General features: G+C 37.4%; 1 protein-coding gene across 3 annotated transcripts in view; it reads right to left on the reverse strand.

The window, feature by feature from the left end:
• CDH13 (cadherin 13) overlaps nucleotides 1–19,937 on the reverse strand; it is a 482,776-nt gene that overhangs the window by 12,057 nt on the left and 450,782 nt on the right. For 2 of the 3 annotated variants that reach the window (XM_057401919.1, XM_057401917.1), the window contains exons 11-13: nucleotides 17,435–17,577; nucleotides 4,557–4,790; nucleotides 2,972–3,187 (exon numbers count right to left, since the gene is read on the reverse strand). In XM_057401919.1, coding sequence (XP_057257902.1) covers nucleotides 2,972–3,187; nucleotides 4,557–4,790; nucleotides 17,435–17,577 — 593 coding nt within the window. Of the gene's footprint in view, nucleotides 1–2,948; nucleotides 3,188–4,556; nucleotides 4,791–17,434; nucleotides 17,578–19,937 lie in introns of those variants that run through there. The other variant, XM_057401918.1, reaches the window with a different exon arrangement.

Consider the following 19,937-nt stretch of genomic DNA (forward strand, 5'->3'; position numbering starts at 1 on the left):
ATTTTTCTTGTTCCAAGTGTATTCACCTTTCCAAGGGCTCCTGGGCAACTCTGCAATCTGTATCCCATTATCCCTCAATATACCGAACGCAGTAGGGTAGCTACAGAATAGGAGAAACTGCTGTTTTCTGCATGCATTACAGTTTTAGTCAGCCTTTTCTGTTCTATGCCCAGATACTTCAGAAATCTACCACGTATGACTTCTTTCATGATTTACAAAGGAGCCACATATTCTAAGTATAGATAATAATTGAACCATTTAAATGATAATACCAAGATGTTTTGTATGGGGAGGAGATTCATGCAGGGCATTTTTACCATGAACAGCTCATTCATAGGGCTATGTATCCTCACACCAGATGTCAAATATGAAAAGAAATACTTTGGCGTGAATAACAAAGTTCATTTGACTGAAGGATTTACCTCCTAGGAGCAAGAGCCTCATAAAACATAAACACTGGGAGCAAAGTGAGCCATGTAAGGGCTTTTGCAAAAATTAAACCCATAACTTGCCACTAGAAATGGGATGTTTCATCTGTTCAATCAGCACTAAAGTTCTCTTTGTTTTTATGGCATCGTAATCTTTGATTACTCTGATAAATATTTGGACTATACAAAACAGTGCAATGGAACTAATCACAGTTATAAAAAAACCCTGTGTGTGAAAATGAATTAGGAATGCAATGAAACCAGCATATTTTAGAGAAGTTCAAATACAGAAACACATTATTTTAACTGGCTCCTGACCTCATTCTTTTATGTCTCCATATAGTCATTTACACCTGAGGAAAATGGTTATGAAAGTTGTTATGCTTGCTGGTTTTACATAAGCATAATCAGATCACTGTACCAGACATGGAATACCAGTCTCGCTGTGTGTCACTGGGTGAAGCCAAAACAAACAGCTGACTAGCAGTAAATTTTAACACAAAACCATGGTCCTGTGTTGAGGATGAGGTCTCTCTCTCTCTGTTGAAGTCTGTCTGTGGAATCCACGCTCTCACTCACAACTGTGTATAAAACAGCCTCTACCCTAACAGGGAGATCTCTCTTTTCACTTCCTCTCATCTCACCCACTATTTCCCTTTGCTTTGGCTTTATTGCTCAGGCCACAGACAAGAACATCATATCGCTGGTAGATTGTGTGTGTAATTGTACTCCACTCTTTATTTAAAATTACAACTCTCCCCATACTTATTACAGTTCTCTGAATGAAAGGTTGAAGAAAGGCTCTAGGTATGTGTGTATTGCTTCATAGTGAAAAGACTGTTCAGTGTTATTCATTCTTTTATAGTAGGAGAGGAAATCCCTGTCATTCAGAGCAGCATGCACCATTCAGATGCCGGGGCCTATATTCTGCCTACAGCTGTGCTGGAGAAGATATGTAGTCAAGAAAAGCAACTCATGAAGAGCTTTCCAATACCTAAACCTTCTTTTCATGATTTCATTTTAGGAAATTATGAAATTATTTGTGAAAATGATCAGACTTCTTTGGGGGTTAGATAAAAGCAACTTGGCTGCTTTCAGAACCACAAAGATTTTTCTCTACCTCATTGTATTCTGAGCAGATGCATTAATGTAAATAAAGTTCAAGTGCAAATCATGTCAGATATAATAGTAATTCCAGTGACTAAAGTCATGCCTAGTATAGCACCAGCAACATTTATGGAGTGGTAACAAGAGTACATGTGGATCAATGAGCTGCGAATCTATATCACTGATGTGATTGATTGATAGTGTCATGTACTGTTGAGTATTTTTAACATACTGCTTCTAACAGCTGAAGTCTGAATTTGGTTCCAGCAGTCAAAACCCAGAATAACTGAACCAAAGCCAATGGAGATACTTCAGATGTCACTGAGTGGAACAAACGTTGTGAATTTGCACTTAGCATTTATATAGTCCTTCTCATCTTCAAAGAGCATCCACAAACATTAGATAATTCTAATTCTTTCATAATGACCTTCCTGCTAACTGTTTGGGATAAAAGTAAGAAACTGTAAGAAAAAAAAACCTGGCAAGATGTGTAATCAAACGCAAACTGAGCCTCAGATGTGTAAACTCTCTCTGCCTCATGATAGATTTTATCTCAGCAAGAATAGAAGAACTTTCACCAAGGCTCATGTATTAATTCACCATACAATGTATTTTACTAACATAAGACGATGGTAATAATCCTTGAACAACAGATTTACTATCACAGTTATAGGACACAGCTATTCTGTTTTAGCAGATAAGGAACTAAAAAAAATATTTCATTAAAAAATTTGCTGGGAGCTGTCACAGGACAAGCCAGAGAAAGTCTAGGTCAGATACTCTGCAGTCCTTCTGGGATCTTTTTACTCCTTCCAATTCAATTAAGGAATTTCGTGACCCTTTTTTAGAAAGCTTTCTTGGAAGCAGCAGAAGTTCCCTTTACCTATCAGGTCTCTCTGCCTTCCAACCCACACCTGCAATTTGATTATCAATTCTGGGTGGCTCTAAGCTCAGAATCTCAAATAAGTTCCTCATGTTCCAGTTGCTTGCACACTTTGTACAGAGGAATAGATTGAAGAAGACAGTACTCATTTTCATGGTGACCCAGAACAGCTATTGTTACAAGAACACCTTTAATCTCCTGTTTCTGTTTTCAAACTAAATTCAAGTAGGGAGAGATGAAAGGAAGTGTCTCACTAATCTGCTAGTACAGCTGGTACTTCTTGGTTTATCATATGCTAGCTCTAATTCTCTTTGAGTCTTCTTAAAATTACTGCTTCTATTTCTTAATTTGACAACTAGGCATTTGTTGTTATTTTTGATGATGAAAAACCCTTCCCTCCCTCTTTCTTATAGCTACTTCCTCAGAAAAAAAAAACAAATTTACTGAATTATGATATCAGTGTATGAATTTAACCTCTCCCTCAGTTCCTGCACAGTGTGTAAATGAGACATTAAATAATACTTCATTACTTACAGTTCAGAAAAAGACTTACAAAGCAAGCTAAAGAGCGAAAGGAAGATAAGGGTCATGCTGATATGAAGGGCATCGGTTGCACTGCAATCCATTTTGGATTTCCTGCAGGCACACACTTGCAGTTTCAATTCTGTGTTGTTAGTCAGAGGAGGATTCCCAGAATCTGTCACCGAGATTGGGATGTTGTAATTGGCCTTTTGCAGATTTTGAAGAAGGATGATCTGGGCATGAGTATCTACAAAGGATAAGGTGAAAATTAGCCAAATAGCAGTTGTCTGGAAGGAAAGAAGAATTTGCAAACAGATGTGATACAGTTACTCCTGCAAATTAAGACGAAAATGACCACAGCCTAAGGAAAAGATTAAAGAATTTAACTGAAGGTAAGAAGAGGCAGTACAGAAATCCTTTCCTGGGCTGAGAGCTAATTGCAAACTTATTCCAAACCCCACAGAAAGAAATATTTTTAAGAGCTTCTTTTTCTTTAAATACAGTATTTAAATGTCTGCAAATTATTGGCAGAATTTACCTGTGGAAACTAACACACTAATCAAGTGCTAAGGCATGTCATTCCCAGGGCAACACAAGAGGGAAGAATATATGTATTTATTAATGGAAAAAACCCTTATTGCATGGAAGTACAGGCATAGCTGTTTAAATGCTTCCCCAGTTTGCCTGAGAAGGCAGCAAAGAGAAAATGCACCTTCGAATGCATGGATCTGCTCTGCCTGAGCAACAGTGGGTCATAACAGCTGCTGGCACCCAAATGAGCGTGCTGGTTCTTTTAGCAGTGTTAACAAAGAGGTGGTTTGATGTTTGGAGATCAGCAAAGAAAATGACTCCTCCACTTTTTCCCGAAGCCAGGTACAGACATCCTGGCTACATCCTGACTACATCCTGGCTACAGCTACCTTTATTTTTTCTAAGAAGAATATGAAACAAAACACTAAAAAATCAATAATGACAGGGATAGATGCTACATGCTAGGAAACAAACAGAAATAATATACATTAAAACGAAATCACAGAATGTACTACTTTGTGTTTGCAATTTGGTGTATGAACCCTCTGCAAGTGCATAGCATGTACTTTGATCTTCTTACCAGCAGCCTATGGTCCCAGTGCATTGGAGTATTTTGTTTGTGAAGAGTTCAAACACTTAAAATCAGGAAGTTTTTCAACTTATAACCAATTGTAACATTGTATATTGTAACAATAATCTGCTAAAGCCCATGCAAAACTTTCATGCTGTCCTAATGCAAAGCATTGCGCATGTCATGCAAACAAATGCCATGCCATGAAATATGGTCATCCTTACAAAACTACAAGTCATCAGCAGACTTTCTTTAGTGCAAAACTGAAAGAGGAAAGTTTGTTCAACATGACAAGAGGAGGAAAAAAAGTCTGGTTTTAGAGAAAATGCAGACAGACTATTAGTATGTCCCACGAGGCAGCCAGTCCGAGCAACAGCACCAGCAACAGGTCCATCCTACAAGACTTTTGCACACAGCTGCTCGTAAATTCACAAAACGGGCAGCCTCAGGGTAAGTGTCTGGGATGTAGGGGTAGGGGTACAAAATGTGTAATTAAAAGAAGTAATAGACTTACCGTTAAGCGTGGCGAGTCTCCACATTTTTTCTGGGCCAGTTTGCTTACTCAGTTCAAACGTGAATGGATCTGTGTTGGGAGGAAGGTCTTTGTCTGTTGCTCCGAGTACCACTATCCTGAGATCTTTCCCATCATCACAAACTTTTGCCAGTGTTGGGTAAAGGGATGGGACATTGTCATTGACATCCCCCAAGGTAATGTATAAAGTTCCTGTACCTGTAGCGGGAGGGTGACCTATATGAAAAAACAAACATATGTTTATTAAATCATACTTCCATAAACAACTACTCTTATTTGTACCTGTATGCTTGTGAAGGGAGGTAATTTTTATAGTTCTTACCTTTGTTATGTCAAAATTATTGCTTAAAAAATTGATGAGTAGCTATTGTAAATTTATTGGTTTATTTTCAGAATGCAGCCTGTCTGATTCTCTACAGTATGGATAATTATTTTAAGGAAACCTCTGGGAGAGGAATATTTTGAAGTTAAAATGAGTTTAGGACATGAATAGTTATCTGGAAAAGAATCTGTTCATAAATACATACTGAGAGAAACATAGGAAGAAACATGCCTAGAAGGAAGGCATAGTATTAAAAGAATCAAGAACAAGACAAGTAAGAGGAAAAATGCTCTGGAAAATGGTATCTTTTATTTACCCAGAGTCACCCTGTGTTAGCAATGGAGTTTCAGTCCTTCTCAAATGATTTGCCAGCCTCAGCCCTGACCTGAAAGAACCCGTTTCAGAAGTAAGGATGTTGTCTACTCACCATGGTACCACTACAAGCCTTTGCACCAAGACTGTGACTGACAAAGCAGCCATAGCACTGGAAGCTTTTGTAACGAGACATCTGTCCACTGGGAGCAGGACTGAAACTAGCACCTCATTTCACAGAGGTCAGAGAGGAGCTGACAAGTGGTAATAAGTTTCAGCTGCTACAGATGTTTGCATGGTTGAGCCAGTAACTTACTGCTTTCAGTCTAAAAGCTCGGTATCTTTTATCCTTTTGCCATTCCATTTTAACTGATGTCAGAGTTTTCTAAATGCACATTACTTTCTTCATTGTATAAACACTTAATTCCTCATTTGAAATGCTGCACTTCTGGGTTGTTTTTATTACTCATTTTTCTGATTTAGATATAAGATCTATGATCTCTGCACATCCCTTAGCTATAAACCCTTAGCAGGTAGAAAGGATCCAAGATGTTGCACTTAACCTGTAAAGCGCTAGTGCAATGTTTCATGGTAGTTTTAAGTTTAGTAATGAAAGAGGTGCATTTTAGCATAATTACCCTGCCTATAGTAGCCCAATAAACTCTGGAATTATTGCTTCACTGTGAGTGCATCCTAAGAGAGAAGTAAGTACCCTGTGGTCTGGATTTGATAAACTACTAACTGCATCAGAATGCAATTAGTCTTTCCAATAACAAACATTACTAATGGTGACACTTCATCTGTTTCATGCACACATAAATGCATAACAAAGACAGAATTTTCATAGTTCTTTAGCTCTCCCCCTCCCCTCATCTCACACTTTGTCATCAGAAGGGCTAGGGTTGAGTTATTTTTAATGAAAAAGAAACTATTTTTCACTTTTTATTGGACTAATTGAATTTGCAGAAAGACTCCAATACATTTTTTGTTCTTGATATATTATTAAGTAAAGTCATACGGCAGAATGGATGAAAAGACATTCGAGTGTTTGAAATATGATCATAAAAGCCAGCCTTTCATGCACTTAATTAAACTGCTGTCTTTAATTTTGAATGCATTATTTTCACACTGGACTGATAATGTCTTCTGCACTGCCCTTCTTATCTTTCTCTGAAGTCAGTAATATTAAAATCTGCCTTTTGAAATTAAGAAGCCAACAGCATTATGAATGTACTGCTATTTTGTCAAACACAGATATGGCTGCATTTTCTCTGCTGTGCAAATGTTTCACCTTCTTTGTATAGCTTATCGGCCAGCCAAATACTATGCACAAATAGAGAGAAAGGAAATTGCTTCTGTCCACTTCAATGACTTATTCTCTGGTTGGTTTTTATTTATAATGATTTAAAAAATCTTCTGGTGATTTATGAAGACCTTCAAAAAGAAAAATAAGCAAATGTGAAGGTCATAAACTGAAGCTTGTTAATACACATGTCATAAAAAAATACAACAAAAAATAAGTCAAGGAAAAATGGTCACAACAGATCCACTGGGAATATTTGACTTTCATAAATTTGACAGTATTATGCCTTTGAAATAATTAAAAAGTCGCAGACAGCTTTGGCTTTGAAATGAAAGATTTTAATTCCGAAATAAAACTTCTCTTAATTTGTATTGTAAAACCTTGAAAGCAGAATTAATGTTCAAACTAAGACATAAAGGACTCTGTCCAACAACCCTTGGGAGCAGGTTTTCAAAAGAGTTCTTCTCTGTTGGCCAGTTCTCCCAAGGCTGAATGCTTTAAACCTTTCAGTGCCTTTAGGGCCATTTGGGACACAGATAATTTCAAACTTCTGCTAAGGCTCCCACAAGCTGCGCAGCCATGAATACTCTAGGACAAATATACGAATGCAACAGCATTACTCAAGTGTGTAAAAGCTACTAAAACAGAGACTACTAATTTCACACTTAAAGTGAAACCTTGGTATTGAATCCTGAGTTTAATAATGTAGGGTAAGACTGAGAACCTTTACAAGTAATCTTCAATGAGACTGAAATGCAAGTAAGGTCTTCAAAGTTAGTTAAGGTCTGCAGGATTGGAACTTCGATCAGCAAAGTTTTTTGATCACTAAAATAGCACATATTCTTAGAACATGCTGTAGTTAGAAATGCATGATATACTTATCTGGATTGGATCAGGGCTGGTGATTTCTTCATATCCTGGCTTTAGACTGAGTACAAAGCTTCTAATAGTAGTCTGCAGTTAGGCAATAGCCACTGCTGTTGTAAGGTGAAACTAGTGAAAAACAGACTATCAGAAGTAGTTCTACCTTACGAGTTAGAAAGTGCCATAGAATGTGATGAGGTCTATTGTTTGGGGACTAGAATCTGTAACGCAAGGGAGTGTTACCAGAAGGTTTTAGTGCTATCAACATAAATGACCATGTTGCTACCTTTAGATAAGAAAAAAAATAGTTTCAAAAGAAATATTATAGATACAGTTTCTTTGTGTACTTCTGAATTTCAATGAAAAGACATTCAAAATCATATCAGAATTATCAGTGTAAGGCATTAAATTATAAGCCCTTTGTAGAAACACACAGCCAAGAAATTTGAAAACTGGCATTCAACTGAGGTCCAAACGGTTCCTGTAGGAACAACAATGACATTTAGACATCAGACTACTCAAAGGAGACTGCCAATCAGGTACTTAGTTTCTTAAAAGATACCAATTATGCACAATGATGGTCATGAACCAAAATGACATTTCTCTTAAGTGTCAAAACTTGAATAAAATGGCATGTCTAACAAGCTATCACATGGTTGAATGGCTGACGATGCATTTAATCTGAGCATAACATTTTTATAGACATGAAAAGCCATTTCATGTTCCTCTTTCTAGTTTTCCTACAGAAATGCGATGCTGTTATATACAGATTTCTAACATGGCTGAGCTGTGCTCTGTGGAATTAAAGACAGTAATTGGACTGCTTTGAATCTGAATTAAGACATTCTTAATCAGTTCACATTGAAATGCCAACAGCTTTCATTTATTTGAAATGACAGCAAAAATACAGAGTTAGGAATTGAGGTTTTCTGGTATGACTCACACAATAAGTCAAACACCCCTAAAAACTCAGTGAAGGCTGGGAACCTAATTTTTTTAGGCATATCCGAAGAAAAACTTATTGTGTGACTGGGGGTTGCCTATACAGCATCTTATTTCTTAGCACAGTGTATGCTCCTGCATTTCTTTCTTGCCTTCTTACTACTAGCATCAAAAATGACTGACTGAGGGATCTGCACTGCAGGAGTAAGTCTGCAGTAATGTCTCAATGTCTTGCTATGTCTTGGTCAGGCATATCTACAGCAGCTTTAAAACAGTCAATGCAGATGCTAATAAATACATAGCATCAAATTATTAATGTCAAAGTTTTTTTCATATCATTCAACACAAAGCGTGACTTTAATGGATCATTTTAAGTTCCTACATGTTTGCATTTAATGCTGAGGAAGCCGTGAGGAATACAACACTGGCTACAGGTATCTGGGCCATGTCGACCTGCTATTTTCACATTCAGTAGTGTTTTTCTCTACTAACTGAGCTCTATAAACAACAGCAATAGGGGGAGAAACCATTTAGGCACTTCATTGTTGGAATCACAACAGTTATCACATTTAGACAAGCTAGTCTTTTCTAGAAGTGAGGCTGAGCAAGAGTGTAGGTAAAAGCAGCCATCCATCAACACTAAATTGTTAGTGTGCACTTAGAGAAGCTAGTCAGAAATGTTTCAAGATAGCATTGTTGTTTAAATGCATCTTGAAGAGAAAAAAAAACCATAAAGGTTTAATCCTTTTGTTCCAGCTTTCCTTTTTTTGATTTGCAGCAAATCTCAAGGTTAGCCTAAATGACCCTTAATGAGCCTTAGATTTTTCCAAGCATTCAAAAACTTAAGGTGAGTTTAGATAGCTCTTGGAGAGAGGCATATTCCTTAAACTAGTGGAAAGTTTCTAAAGAACATTGTTGCTTTAAGTATAAAATCATATTTGGTCAACAGACCACCCTAAATCGAGGAATTAAACTGATGTTTGTCCATCCTACTTTGAGATTTCTGAGTTCTAAAATTTTTAAATCCCTCTTTAGAATAACTGAGGTGTATTTTTTTGTATTTTTTTCTTTTAGAATTGGTTATTTAAAATATTTTTTATTTTAAAATCTAAAGGATATGATAAACTAAACAAAATGGATACAACAATAATATTCATTGGGCAAATGAAATTTCATTTAATTCAAGAAAACTAATGGGAAAATCCTCAGAAATATTTTCCTTTCTTGTTTGATTTTTGGTTTGATTTTTTTTTTTTTGTTAGTTTGACACCAAACTTGACTTGATCTAAAATAAAATAAGTTGTACAAGGGAGAAAAAGAATTATCAAACAAAAAGAAGAACATCTCCATATGCTATGTGAAAATGAGCTTTAAATAAATCAGATGAAAATCACTTTATTTGTAAATCATATAATTTGTTTAGTGGCACAGCTAAGGAACAAAGTTTAATAATCAGCTAACAAGAAAAATGCCAGGCACACAAAGCAAAAAGTGTTAGCTCTTGGAGGAAAGGAGACTGTGTGTTCTCACTGGAATTTAGAAAGTTCACCTAATGGTAACAAAAGCTAAACACAGAAAATCTCGACTTAGAGCTCTAATGGTTTGCATCCTGGTCATTACGGCAAAGGAATATATATATATATAAATGACTTCTAAATCTAATTAGAAACAAATATACATATGTAGATATAAAGGAATTTAATTTGAACTATTATACTTTTTTTTGTGTGTTTTTTTTAAGAGCATCAGAGACCTTGGATTCTGGCAATAGTTATCAGATTTCCAAAGAAGTCAACCATTCTAGAGGATCCTGCTGACACACATACCTACGCTACAGCAATCCTGGAGGCCAGAACGGTTTTTAGGAAGAACAGAGCACGAACTGTCCCTTTTCACATGCTCATTATGAATGGTAGGAAGACCTCTGTACTCATTTCTCCTTATTAAATTAAGCTTCTAGCACCATCAAATTAATACATATTATCTATGCCCTTCTACGCCATGATGCTGAAATTACAAGACCATTTAATTCCTAGAGCAAGCAATGGGACATTGAGTGTCATACAGATTCCCTCTCAAGCTGAGTGGAAATTCATTTATTTAAAATATTATTGGAATATTTATGCTTTACCATCTAGCAGCAGTTGTTAATCCACTTGTACTATCACTTATGTAACCCTGAAGCTCAGCTCCAACTTTTTTCCCCCACTTCCAAATTTTTTGCTGCCTAACAAACCTACACATGTACAAAACGGGTCATCAGTCACAGTAAGAACAATTTTTCATCATATTCAAGCAGAAAAAAATGCCTTTGAGAATGTGGGTTTGCTAATTTTTGGCACAACTACCTTTCCTCTGAACCACCATGAATAAATCCTTATCTCTATAAACCACACCTGAATCATGGTGATATGGAGGGCTGCTTGGAACTGCAATGATGCCTACAGAATTTCTTTCATTTTACTCCCATTAAGTACCTGTAAAATGTAAGACTGCCTAGGATCTCTTCTGGGATATAGATTTTCACCAGTTTATCTTGTTTTCAGCTCTACATCTTCCTGGAGGAGAATACAGCAAGAAAGGAGGAGAGTAAAGAATGAAGAGAGCATTGTAGAAATTCCCAAATTGTCTTGAGGAGCAGCCAGTCTGTGCGCTATGTGGTTAGGCTGAGTAACAGTTCCCTCTTTAAAATTACTATACTTCAAATATGGGCTTCAAGAAATAATGCTTCATGCTTTCTAATGATATGGCTATGAGAATAGAAACACTAATTTCTGCTTCCTTTGTGATTTCCACCCCCCCCCCCCGTGTTGTTTTTCTAATCAGAAAATGTGTGCACCCGAGGTGATTTGGCACTACAGGCATAAATCCCATTCAGGCAGGCATGTTCCATTGCAGTTTGTGCTCAAGCTGGACACTGCTAATGGTTCAACCACAGTAAATGGATCCAGTAGAGTGGGAAGATACCAAGGTTTGGGTGTGCTGCTCAGAATGTGAGATATTTGAAAACAGGTCTCATAAATGCCATATGTTGACATTTTGTATTAAAGAGATCCTAGATTTCCCATGAGCTGAAATTTCCTATGCATTTCTTGTCTGTATTGCATATAGATATTTGTCAAAATGTGTAAAATAAATAGTCTTTAAAAGTTACAATCTTTCATTCAGTCACTCAAATAATATATGCAGATCCTATTTTTCAGTAATTACATTTCCAAAGAGCAGAGTTCTTTCAGCATATCAAATTGCTACTGACATATGCCATCCGTCTTAAATACCGTTTTCAGCATTCTAATTTCTTTTTCTAATCATGGGTCCGTGATGACAAATTAAAACAATATTTTGCGTGCAATTCATATTTTACCGAAATTTAAAATGGCAAGAAAAGGATGAGTATTCAATTTATTTTCTCTTCTCAATTAATACAGCAATTAAGATAAGGGGTATAAAACTGGCTTAATTGGGTTGCCATGGCAACTAATTGCCCAATTTTATTTTTTTTTTTTTTCCAAAATAGCATGTTTTAGGTGGAATCAATCTGTGGTAATTTAATTATGTACATCATGAAGCAAGAGGACAGGTTAGATATATGTAAGGAAAAGTTCTAACTGCAAATTGTTACACATCTCTCTGTTGCTCCAGCACTTCCTAGATGTTGTCTGTTGCTGTTCATTACACATAGTACAAAATGGATATATTTCTTTTTAATGATGGAGAGTATTGAAACCTGCACAATAAATGGGATTTGGAATTGTTTGTGTGTAGTTCAGTTGGTCCTTGGAAACAGGGAAAGAAGACCCTGACTCACTTCTTCCTCGTTTTGCTTTGCACATGCTGCAGGGGAAGGGCAGTAGTGCCACTCAACTGGGTGCTTTGTATATGCAACTGGACACAGCAATAACAGGTTGTGGCTTTTTTAGCTGGCCGGTGTAGCCCAAGACAAACACTGGAATCACACCAATTTGGTGTCACACCTTTTTGTGTGCCTCCATATCTCCCAACCCTTACTTTGCTCAAATTCCATTAAACAGGAGTCTCTGCTCCTGGAGCTTATTTCCAGCAGCTCAGCCCTGCCTGTGCCTGCGGGTGGCTGCTGTGCCAGGGCTTCTCCTGTCAAACACTCGGGTGGTGTTGTCACACAGGGAGCAAAGCACTTTTAGGAAACAGCTCCTTTCAGTCATGCGGAGTTGCTGTAAGAACTTAACTTGCGCTTACTGTGATTTAGTGCTCTTAAAGCTACATCAGTTAAATTTTTGAACCCTTAATTCCACCTCTGAGCATGTTTACCACCTGGAAGACATGTCACATTTTTAAGGACATTTACCCTCCTCTATGTTTTAATATAATAAGAGTACTTGTAGTCCCAGTTTTTATCTCAGTGGTTCCCTGGTGATGAAAAAGGCATCACGCTTCCATTAGCTGAGGGGATGGGTCTCAGTGGTAGCCCATTACTGCTGGGCTTTTCTGCGTCACCATAGCATGAGGAGAGTGAAGCTGAAAACTGCTTTTAACCAGATCAGCAAGACTGAGTATTAGCGTTTCCTCACTTGGCACCAGCCGCTGACATATTTGAACAGCATAAGTGGTTTTACCATGTATCAGGCAAAGAAAGATAACCAAAGCTTTTCTTTTAGAGAGATAGAAAATGTTGTGTAAAGGAAATGTTAACTAGGGTATCATGCCTGTCCACAAGAGAACATCAGTGATTATTGCATAACTACGGTGAATCTAGATGTGTTTTTTTAAAGGAAAGGGAGAAACCCAGTTTAGCTTTTTTAGATTTCAGGTTTCCCAGATATATTTTAGCTTCACTGCTAAAATTTTTGTTTTGCTCCTCCCTTTCTGTTTCTAGATTGTGACTCAAACTCTCACAATATAGGGGAAAAAAGACCATTCCTAGAGAGTTCTTAGCATGACTGACCTTATGAAGGAAACAAACAGGTATTCTGCTTTATGATAGTCATCCCAAATACTCCACTGTGGAATGGATGACAATATAACACAGGAAATTTGTGTGGTCTTTTCCGAGCGGATTTCTCAAACTCAGATGATTTCCTGACTGTATTTAACATGTGTGTTTTACAGTTACATTCCCAATAACTGCACTGCGTGCTTGTTATACTGAGTTGGTTTTAGTGATTAGAATTCTAAATTCAGGAAATAAAATTACTACCATTATTGGCACTTCTGTTAATTAAGTGAAATCTCTGGTATTTTCCAAGTTTGCATAAACCTGACTTTGTCCCATTATGAGCTCATTCTCAGATTAAACACAGTTTATGACACTTTAATGTGTTAACTCTGCTTCATGATATTTCCTACTGGTGTTTAACTTCTTCTTTAATAGACCAGAGACTCTATGTCCACACAAGTCTTTAATAAAAAGTTTCAAATTTTAAAGCACTAATGTGACCTTTACTGAAATCAAAAGTACAGAGAAAATTAGGATAATAATTCAAAAATATCCTTTAAGTGAATTTTCCCCCAATAAGTCAGAATTTATTATCTACAAAATTAATACTGTCTCCATCAATGTTCTTACACATTGTTTCAATTATGTTTGAGGCAGAAAAAGGAACCATTTAAATCAGAAATAACATGATTCATACTTTACTGCAGCTGATATGCTGAAATCAGATAATTTCAGATAATGCTGAAAAATAATACCATAAAGTTAAAAAAATACTTCCTGCGGTGGAAAGACTATTTTCTATAGTCCATTCATGGTTACTGGTAAAGAACAGTTTGGTGATTTACTGAAGAAAAAGATAAAGATGTGACGGATTTATGTAAAAAACTATCAAGCATGAAGCTCCTGGTTTTACATCTGACAGAAATCTTCGACATTTTACAAATAGGAAAAATGCCCTGGCACTTGTCCCCTGTGCTGAAGCGCAACGACAAAAAGCCAGTGCGTGTTGAATCCAATGACAGGTTCTCTATTGACATCAGGGAAAGAGGATGAAAAAAGTATCATCACTGTGGGTTTTGCTTTCAGCTGCCTCCACTCTTCACCCAAGATAGCACACGAATGTGAGGCCATAACAGGACGACGGTATTTTTTTCTGTAATTATATAAACTCTATATGCTGTCAATATTAATAGAAAATAATATATTTATTTACTATTTTAGTGCATGCCTAAGGTCCTTTAGCAACACCTAAGGTCTTATTCGATTTTAGAACCTCACCTGATTACAAACACTGCTAAAAGGCAGCACACAGCTCAAATGCCCTCCACCAATAAGCATCATGTTTGCAGTCCCTTATACTGACAATTAGCAAAGTTAACACTGCTGAAACTCGTGCCAGTGCTGTCAGAAACTGAACCAGGGGAAGAGGGATGAGACACTGTTGATGTGGCCACACAGACATGCAGACCTCTAACTGAACTGGCTTGTCTGAGAGCCTTGCAAGCACTGAGGTGCTGCGTTATGCTTGGAGCTGTGCTGGTCACCAGCTCACGCTGCTGCACTGTGCACTGGACACTACCAGGGCTCTTCTATATTCCTCAGTTAAGAGAAGGGAAGTCAATGCCAGCTCAGACTTCCTCAGTACATGTGCCACTCATCTCAGATTTGATCTGGAGATAAGAAGATAGGCAAAAGAAATAATAAGAAGTTGCATTTAATGCTTTTGGAAATGCTTTCTCTGATTAATTATGGTTTTTTCTTTCTTTCTTTACCACCTCAAGCCTGTTTGCTGAAGCAAATGATTTGCTTTATTGGAAATGCCTCTGAATGTTCATTTTATCATTTTATCTCATTTGGCAATTCTTAATCCTGCCTTTTTCTCCCCTCTCACATAAAACTCCCGACCATATTAGCTGGTATTAGACTAACCTGAACAGAGAGCCTTGCAATCCATGGACAATGCTGGTTTAAAGAAAATGCATGCAGACACGTTCAATCTAATTTTCTTCCTTTTTAAGTTCACATAACCTTCTCCTAAAGTCCTGACAGAATTCTGCATTCATTCCATATTATCCTACCATAATTTGGCTTGTCATCTAATGTAATATCCCTTTTCAAGACAGACATTAGCTATGATTGGTAGAAAAATGAAGTGGCCTTCACAACTTTGCAAGTTAGCATTATTAGTGGTCTGGAAATAACTAGGGGAACACATTCCCAGGGGTATTATCTGTTCCAGTCATAACTTCACGGGACAAGACAGACCTACCCCTAGAAATCAGTTGTAAAATTTCCCTTAGCCACAGAATAGACTGGGATTGCAGAGTGGAACCACATGGAGCAGCTTGTGAAAGAAGCAACCCAGCCACAACAGACAGTGTGGGAACTGCAGCTTGCCTGTCCTTCTGAGGCCTGCCCAAGGAGCAGCACTGATCCCCTGCAGGGCCCAGCATCACTCTCCTGGCCAGTAGTGACCAGAGGCAGGTGTCTCTGCATGGTTGAGCCTGGGGCTCTGGAGCTGTTCCTGCTCCTCTTGAGTCCCCGCATCCCACTCTTACATATTGATACAGACCAGCAGAGATTTTTTCCAGTTACCAACCTGTCTCTATGTTTAATGTGTTTCACAAGTAGCTGGATAATTAATCCAGGGTGATACAGACCACAAGGTTAATATCAGCTATTTAGGTTCTGCTATTTATTGCCTCTTCCACATGTAACTGAGCTACATACAGTGAAGCAGTACAATACTCCTGAATGATCATTACTAACACTTTAGCATGACAGTACTAAATGTACACATGTGGTTTCCAATTACTTCATTCAAAGAAATCAATAATGTTGGTGTAGATTACCTCCTGCACTAATTGTACTGCAGAAATACAAATAGACACAGCAACAGCCACCTGAATTAGATGCTGACTCAGTGCCCCAACTGAACAGGGTTCCTTTCTGTAATATCTTCTTTGCTTTGCTCTTCACCTTTCCCATCTCTCACTTTTCCAGAATAAAAAAAAAAAATCTGGGAATTAAGAATGGTCACTTAGCAGTGAAGTTCTTGGCTTAGAATAAATGAGCAATGCATGTTATATCACCCTAAGCACAACAAAAAGGTATGCCCCCAAATCCGCTTTCGTTCAGGCTAGTTTCCAAAGTTGGGAATATTCAGCTTCTTGTTCTATCTATTCTCTTTGAGAATACTTGACTTCACCTTTAAACCGCATTCAACCTTGCCCTTTTGATAGTCCCACAATAATGTTATCCTGAATTTTTACTTTCATTGTAAAATGACATTTCCCAGTGTATCAGATTTTAAGATGCATTTAAAAACTCTTTATCCAATAGCAAGTAAAACACAGAAATAAGTTTAGTGCCACATTTTCTATGGAAATATCCTAAGAAAAATATGTATATGAATATATAAGTAAATCATCATCTCAGCAGAATTCTTTTTCTTTCATACTTAAGGCGATATTTTCTTTTTCCTGTCAGGCCCTGCAAATGTTCCCTGAGTCATGTGGTTACAAAAATGTAAAATTACTCTCCTAAAAAGAACATTTTGCAATTCATCACTAGGGCTAAACCAGCTGCAGCTGTGAACAAGCATTATATTACAGGCAAATCTTTTATTTAGTTTGTGCCTTTAGCTCTGGAGACTTGGAACGTTCAGGATTTTCTCTTCCTTTCTCTGCTCCAAAGTCACTCACTGAATTTTCACTAGATAGTTTAATTTTGATTATGTTTGACAGAAGGAACTTTAACCCACACAATATGTAAAAATTTTTTTCATTTTAACAAGGGTTTTTACTCATGCCTTTATTGTCACAGTCATTGTATTGAATGGAACAGAATCCAGCATATCAGGGATGAGTTGTTATTGGTATTTAGGTGCCTTAGGCTTACTATCTGTTCAAATATTATGAAGAAATTAACTCTGATAAAGAAGATTTATGACTTTCTGAGAATGTTCACAGACTGTTTACATCTAGCATTAAGATCTCAGCGTAGGAATAAACTCTTCTAAGCTTGAAGTTTTAAATTAATTCCTCTGTTTGTCACAATGATATCTAATACCTTTAGGTGGCCACCCAGCAAAGTGTTGAAGCACGTGCTGAACTTCACACATGCACCTTTCGGAAAAGAAAATTTCAAGCAGGGGAAAAAAAAGAGATGCCCTTTAATGAATATGATCCATAATAGTTACTCACCATTGTCAATTGCCAGAAAGAGAGCCGTGTATGTGTCATTTTGAACATAGACAGATTCCCGATCCAGAGGAGCAGTGGTAATAATGGTACCATTGGTAGGGCTGATTTCTAGCCAGCCTGCTGGATCCTTGTAAATCGAATACCTAAATAAAAACATAGACGTTGTTAACAGATTATGTATCTAGACATAAAAGCATTACATTACTACAGAGAATATGTCTTTGTACTCACTGGCTTTCATGAGGTTGATGCTTAAAATACACATTTTAAAACATGTGCCTTCCCTTTGAGGTGGTTCAGTATTGTTAGCCTGATCTGACAGGCGGAGATACAGAGCAGTTTGAATCAATTTCTTTCAACACATACATCCCCCAAAAGCTTAGCACAGAAATCAATATTTAAAATATTTTGTAGGGTCTGTTTCCTACTGCTGTGTTATACACCTGAGTACCTGAACACTTGCCCTGGCCTTGGCATCAACACTGGTATTTACAGACTTCATGAATACTCTCCCAGGCCTTCTGTTTCCAGACTCAAAATTGTGGCTGGACTAGGAGTTATGGTTGTATGAGTGTTTTGGGTTTTTTTTCTTTTTTTTTTTCTTTTTTTTTTTGCAATTACATTTTGTACAAATGTAATAATTTGTGAGGTATGGTAACAGAAAGAGTGTTAGATTAGGGATTCACCAGGTATAACACAAACTGATTGTATGCAGACCCAGCTTCTGCACATGTGTTCTGCAGTCTGTGATCTGTAATTTCCTGCTGCTACTGATTCAAAGAGATGCTCAGAATCTTGGAATAATTCAATCACATACATGTTGTCTAAATAAGGATTTGAAAATGCTGTCTGTCAAGATCCCTCAATACAAAATTCTCTGTTGGGCTTTCTTTGCATTAATCAGTACAAATATTTAGACCATGTTACTGGAAATACTTAGACTGTAGAGTTTATGCGTTGAGAACTGCCCTGCTTGACTGAAGTAACAAACATAAGAATATTCATTATTAGGGCCTAATTATATAATCAGTTAAATGTATTAAGTAGTATAACAACAAGGAGCTGAATTAACTGGCACAAATTCCCTCTCCAATGGAAAGTGTGAATATTTAAAACCAAAGCTCCAAACATATAATCAATACTTAGTATGACAACCTGTTTATCTTTTTTGTAGTGAACTCTTATAGGTCATAAACAGCCATGCAATCTTCTATAGCCATTTTAAATTGTAAGTAATTGATACAAAACCTGTTATTATTTAATAAGTATGTGCCTAGCCTCTTAGTGGCATTCATCTGAAAGGTGTCCCATTAGAGAATGCTGCCAAAAATAATTTGTCAGTGAAACTGTTTCCTGAGGGGATAATCACAAATAACAGATTGTTAGGGGGCTAAAACCAAGTAAGTAAAATGAAATAAAATGGCAGTTGCTAGAATAGGAAAGAACAAATTGCAACCAACAAAGACAGTCATGGTCTCACTGAATGCTTGTCACAGAGGCTTGTGTTGGTCTCTTGTGCCACTGGAAAGAGGTAAAATAAGTTGTGATTCATTGCTAGATCCCTCTAGTAGACCGTTAAGGTATGGCCAATGCCATAGTTAACAACAAGGCACCATGTGCAGCTGTCCCATCCAGCTGCCTCTTATCCGCACTCCTCACGTCAGACCTCTCAAGTCCCGTCTAACTTGTGCTTTTGAACTGCCCAGTTATTTTCATCAGATGGAGTCTGAGAACTTTGAATTTCTGCAGGGATCTCAGAAGAGCTGGGCAGAGCCACAGCTCCGGCCTGTCAGAAGCCATCAGCATCATTCATTATTCATGCAGAAGATCTTCCTGTGCATGAGCACAATGTCATTAAGATGACATTGTTAGAGAACATTGAATGAACTGAATGGACCTCATCTGCCCCTCAGACCACGAAATTCCCCTCCAACATCTGAAATAATGCCATGGGAAGATGTCATTAAGATGGGGTTTCTTTTTTCTTCCTACGTAAGTTAGGAGAGGTTAGAATGGACTTGGAGCCTTTGAATAATAAATTTTAGGCTTGGACACCGTACTATTCAACAGGAAGAAAACACAATTGTTAAAAAGGGAAAAGTTCTGTGCAAACCGGTTTCCTCATGCATAAATGGGGCAGTGCACGTACAAATATATGCAGAAAGACAGGCCAGAAACATTGACATCTTGTTCCCAGACCACAGATCAGGTACCCACCATAACTGCATTAGCTGGAGGCAGAGCAAGCCTTGAATTTATTTGTGCCTTAGAAAGAACAGGGCTCCAGAACCCCTGTGAATTTGCCAAGTGGCCCACAGGTCCATTTAAATAAACTATTCCATAGACTGACATTATACTTCAAAGATTGTTGAGGTACTCTTATTTAAGAAGTTTGATTGTCCAAAGAAAAGATTCTAAGTTCTGCCATTGAAAAATGAAACTGCTTTCAGCACAGAGCCTCCTTTTAACACATTGGAGTCACTTCTCACCAAAAAATCATCAG

The sequence above is a fragment of the Pezoporus wallicus genome, unplaced genomic scaffold (genome assembly GCF_028554395.1).
Source record: "Pezoporus wallicus isolate ANWC-B61680 ecotype Strahan unplaced genomic scaffold, APGP_CSIRO_Pwel_v1 contig_7835, whole genome shotgun sequence".
NCBI lineage: Eukaryota > Metazoa > Chordata > Aves > Psittaciformes > Psittacidae > Pezoporus > Pezoporus wallicus.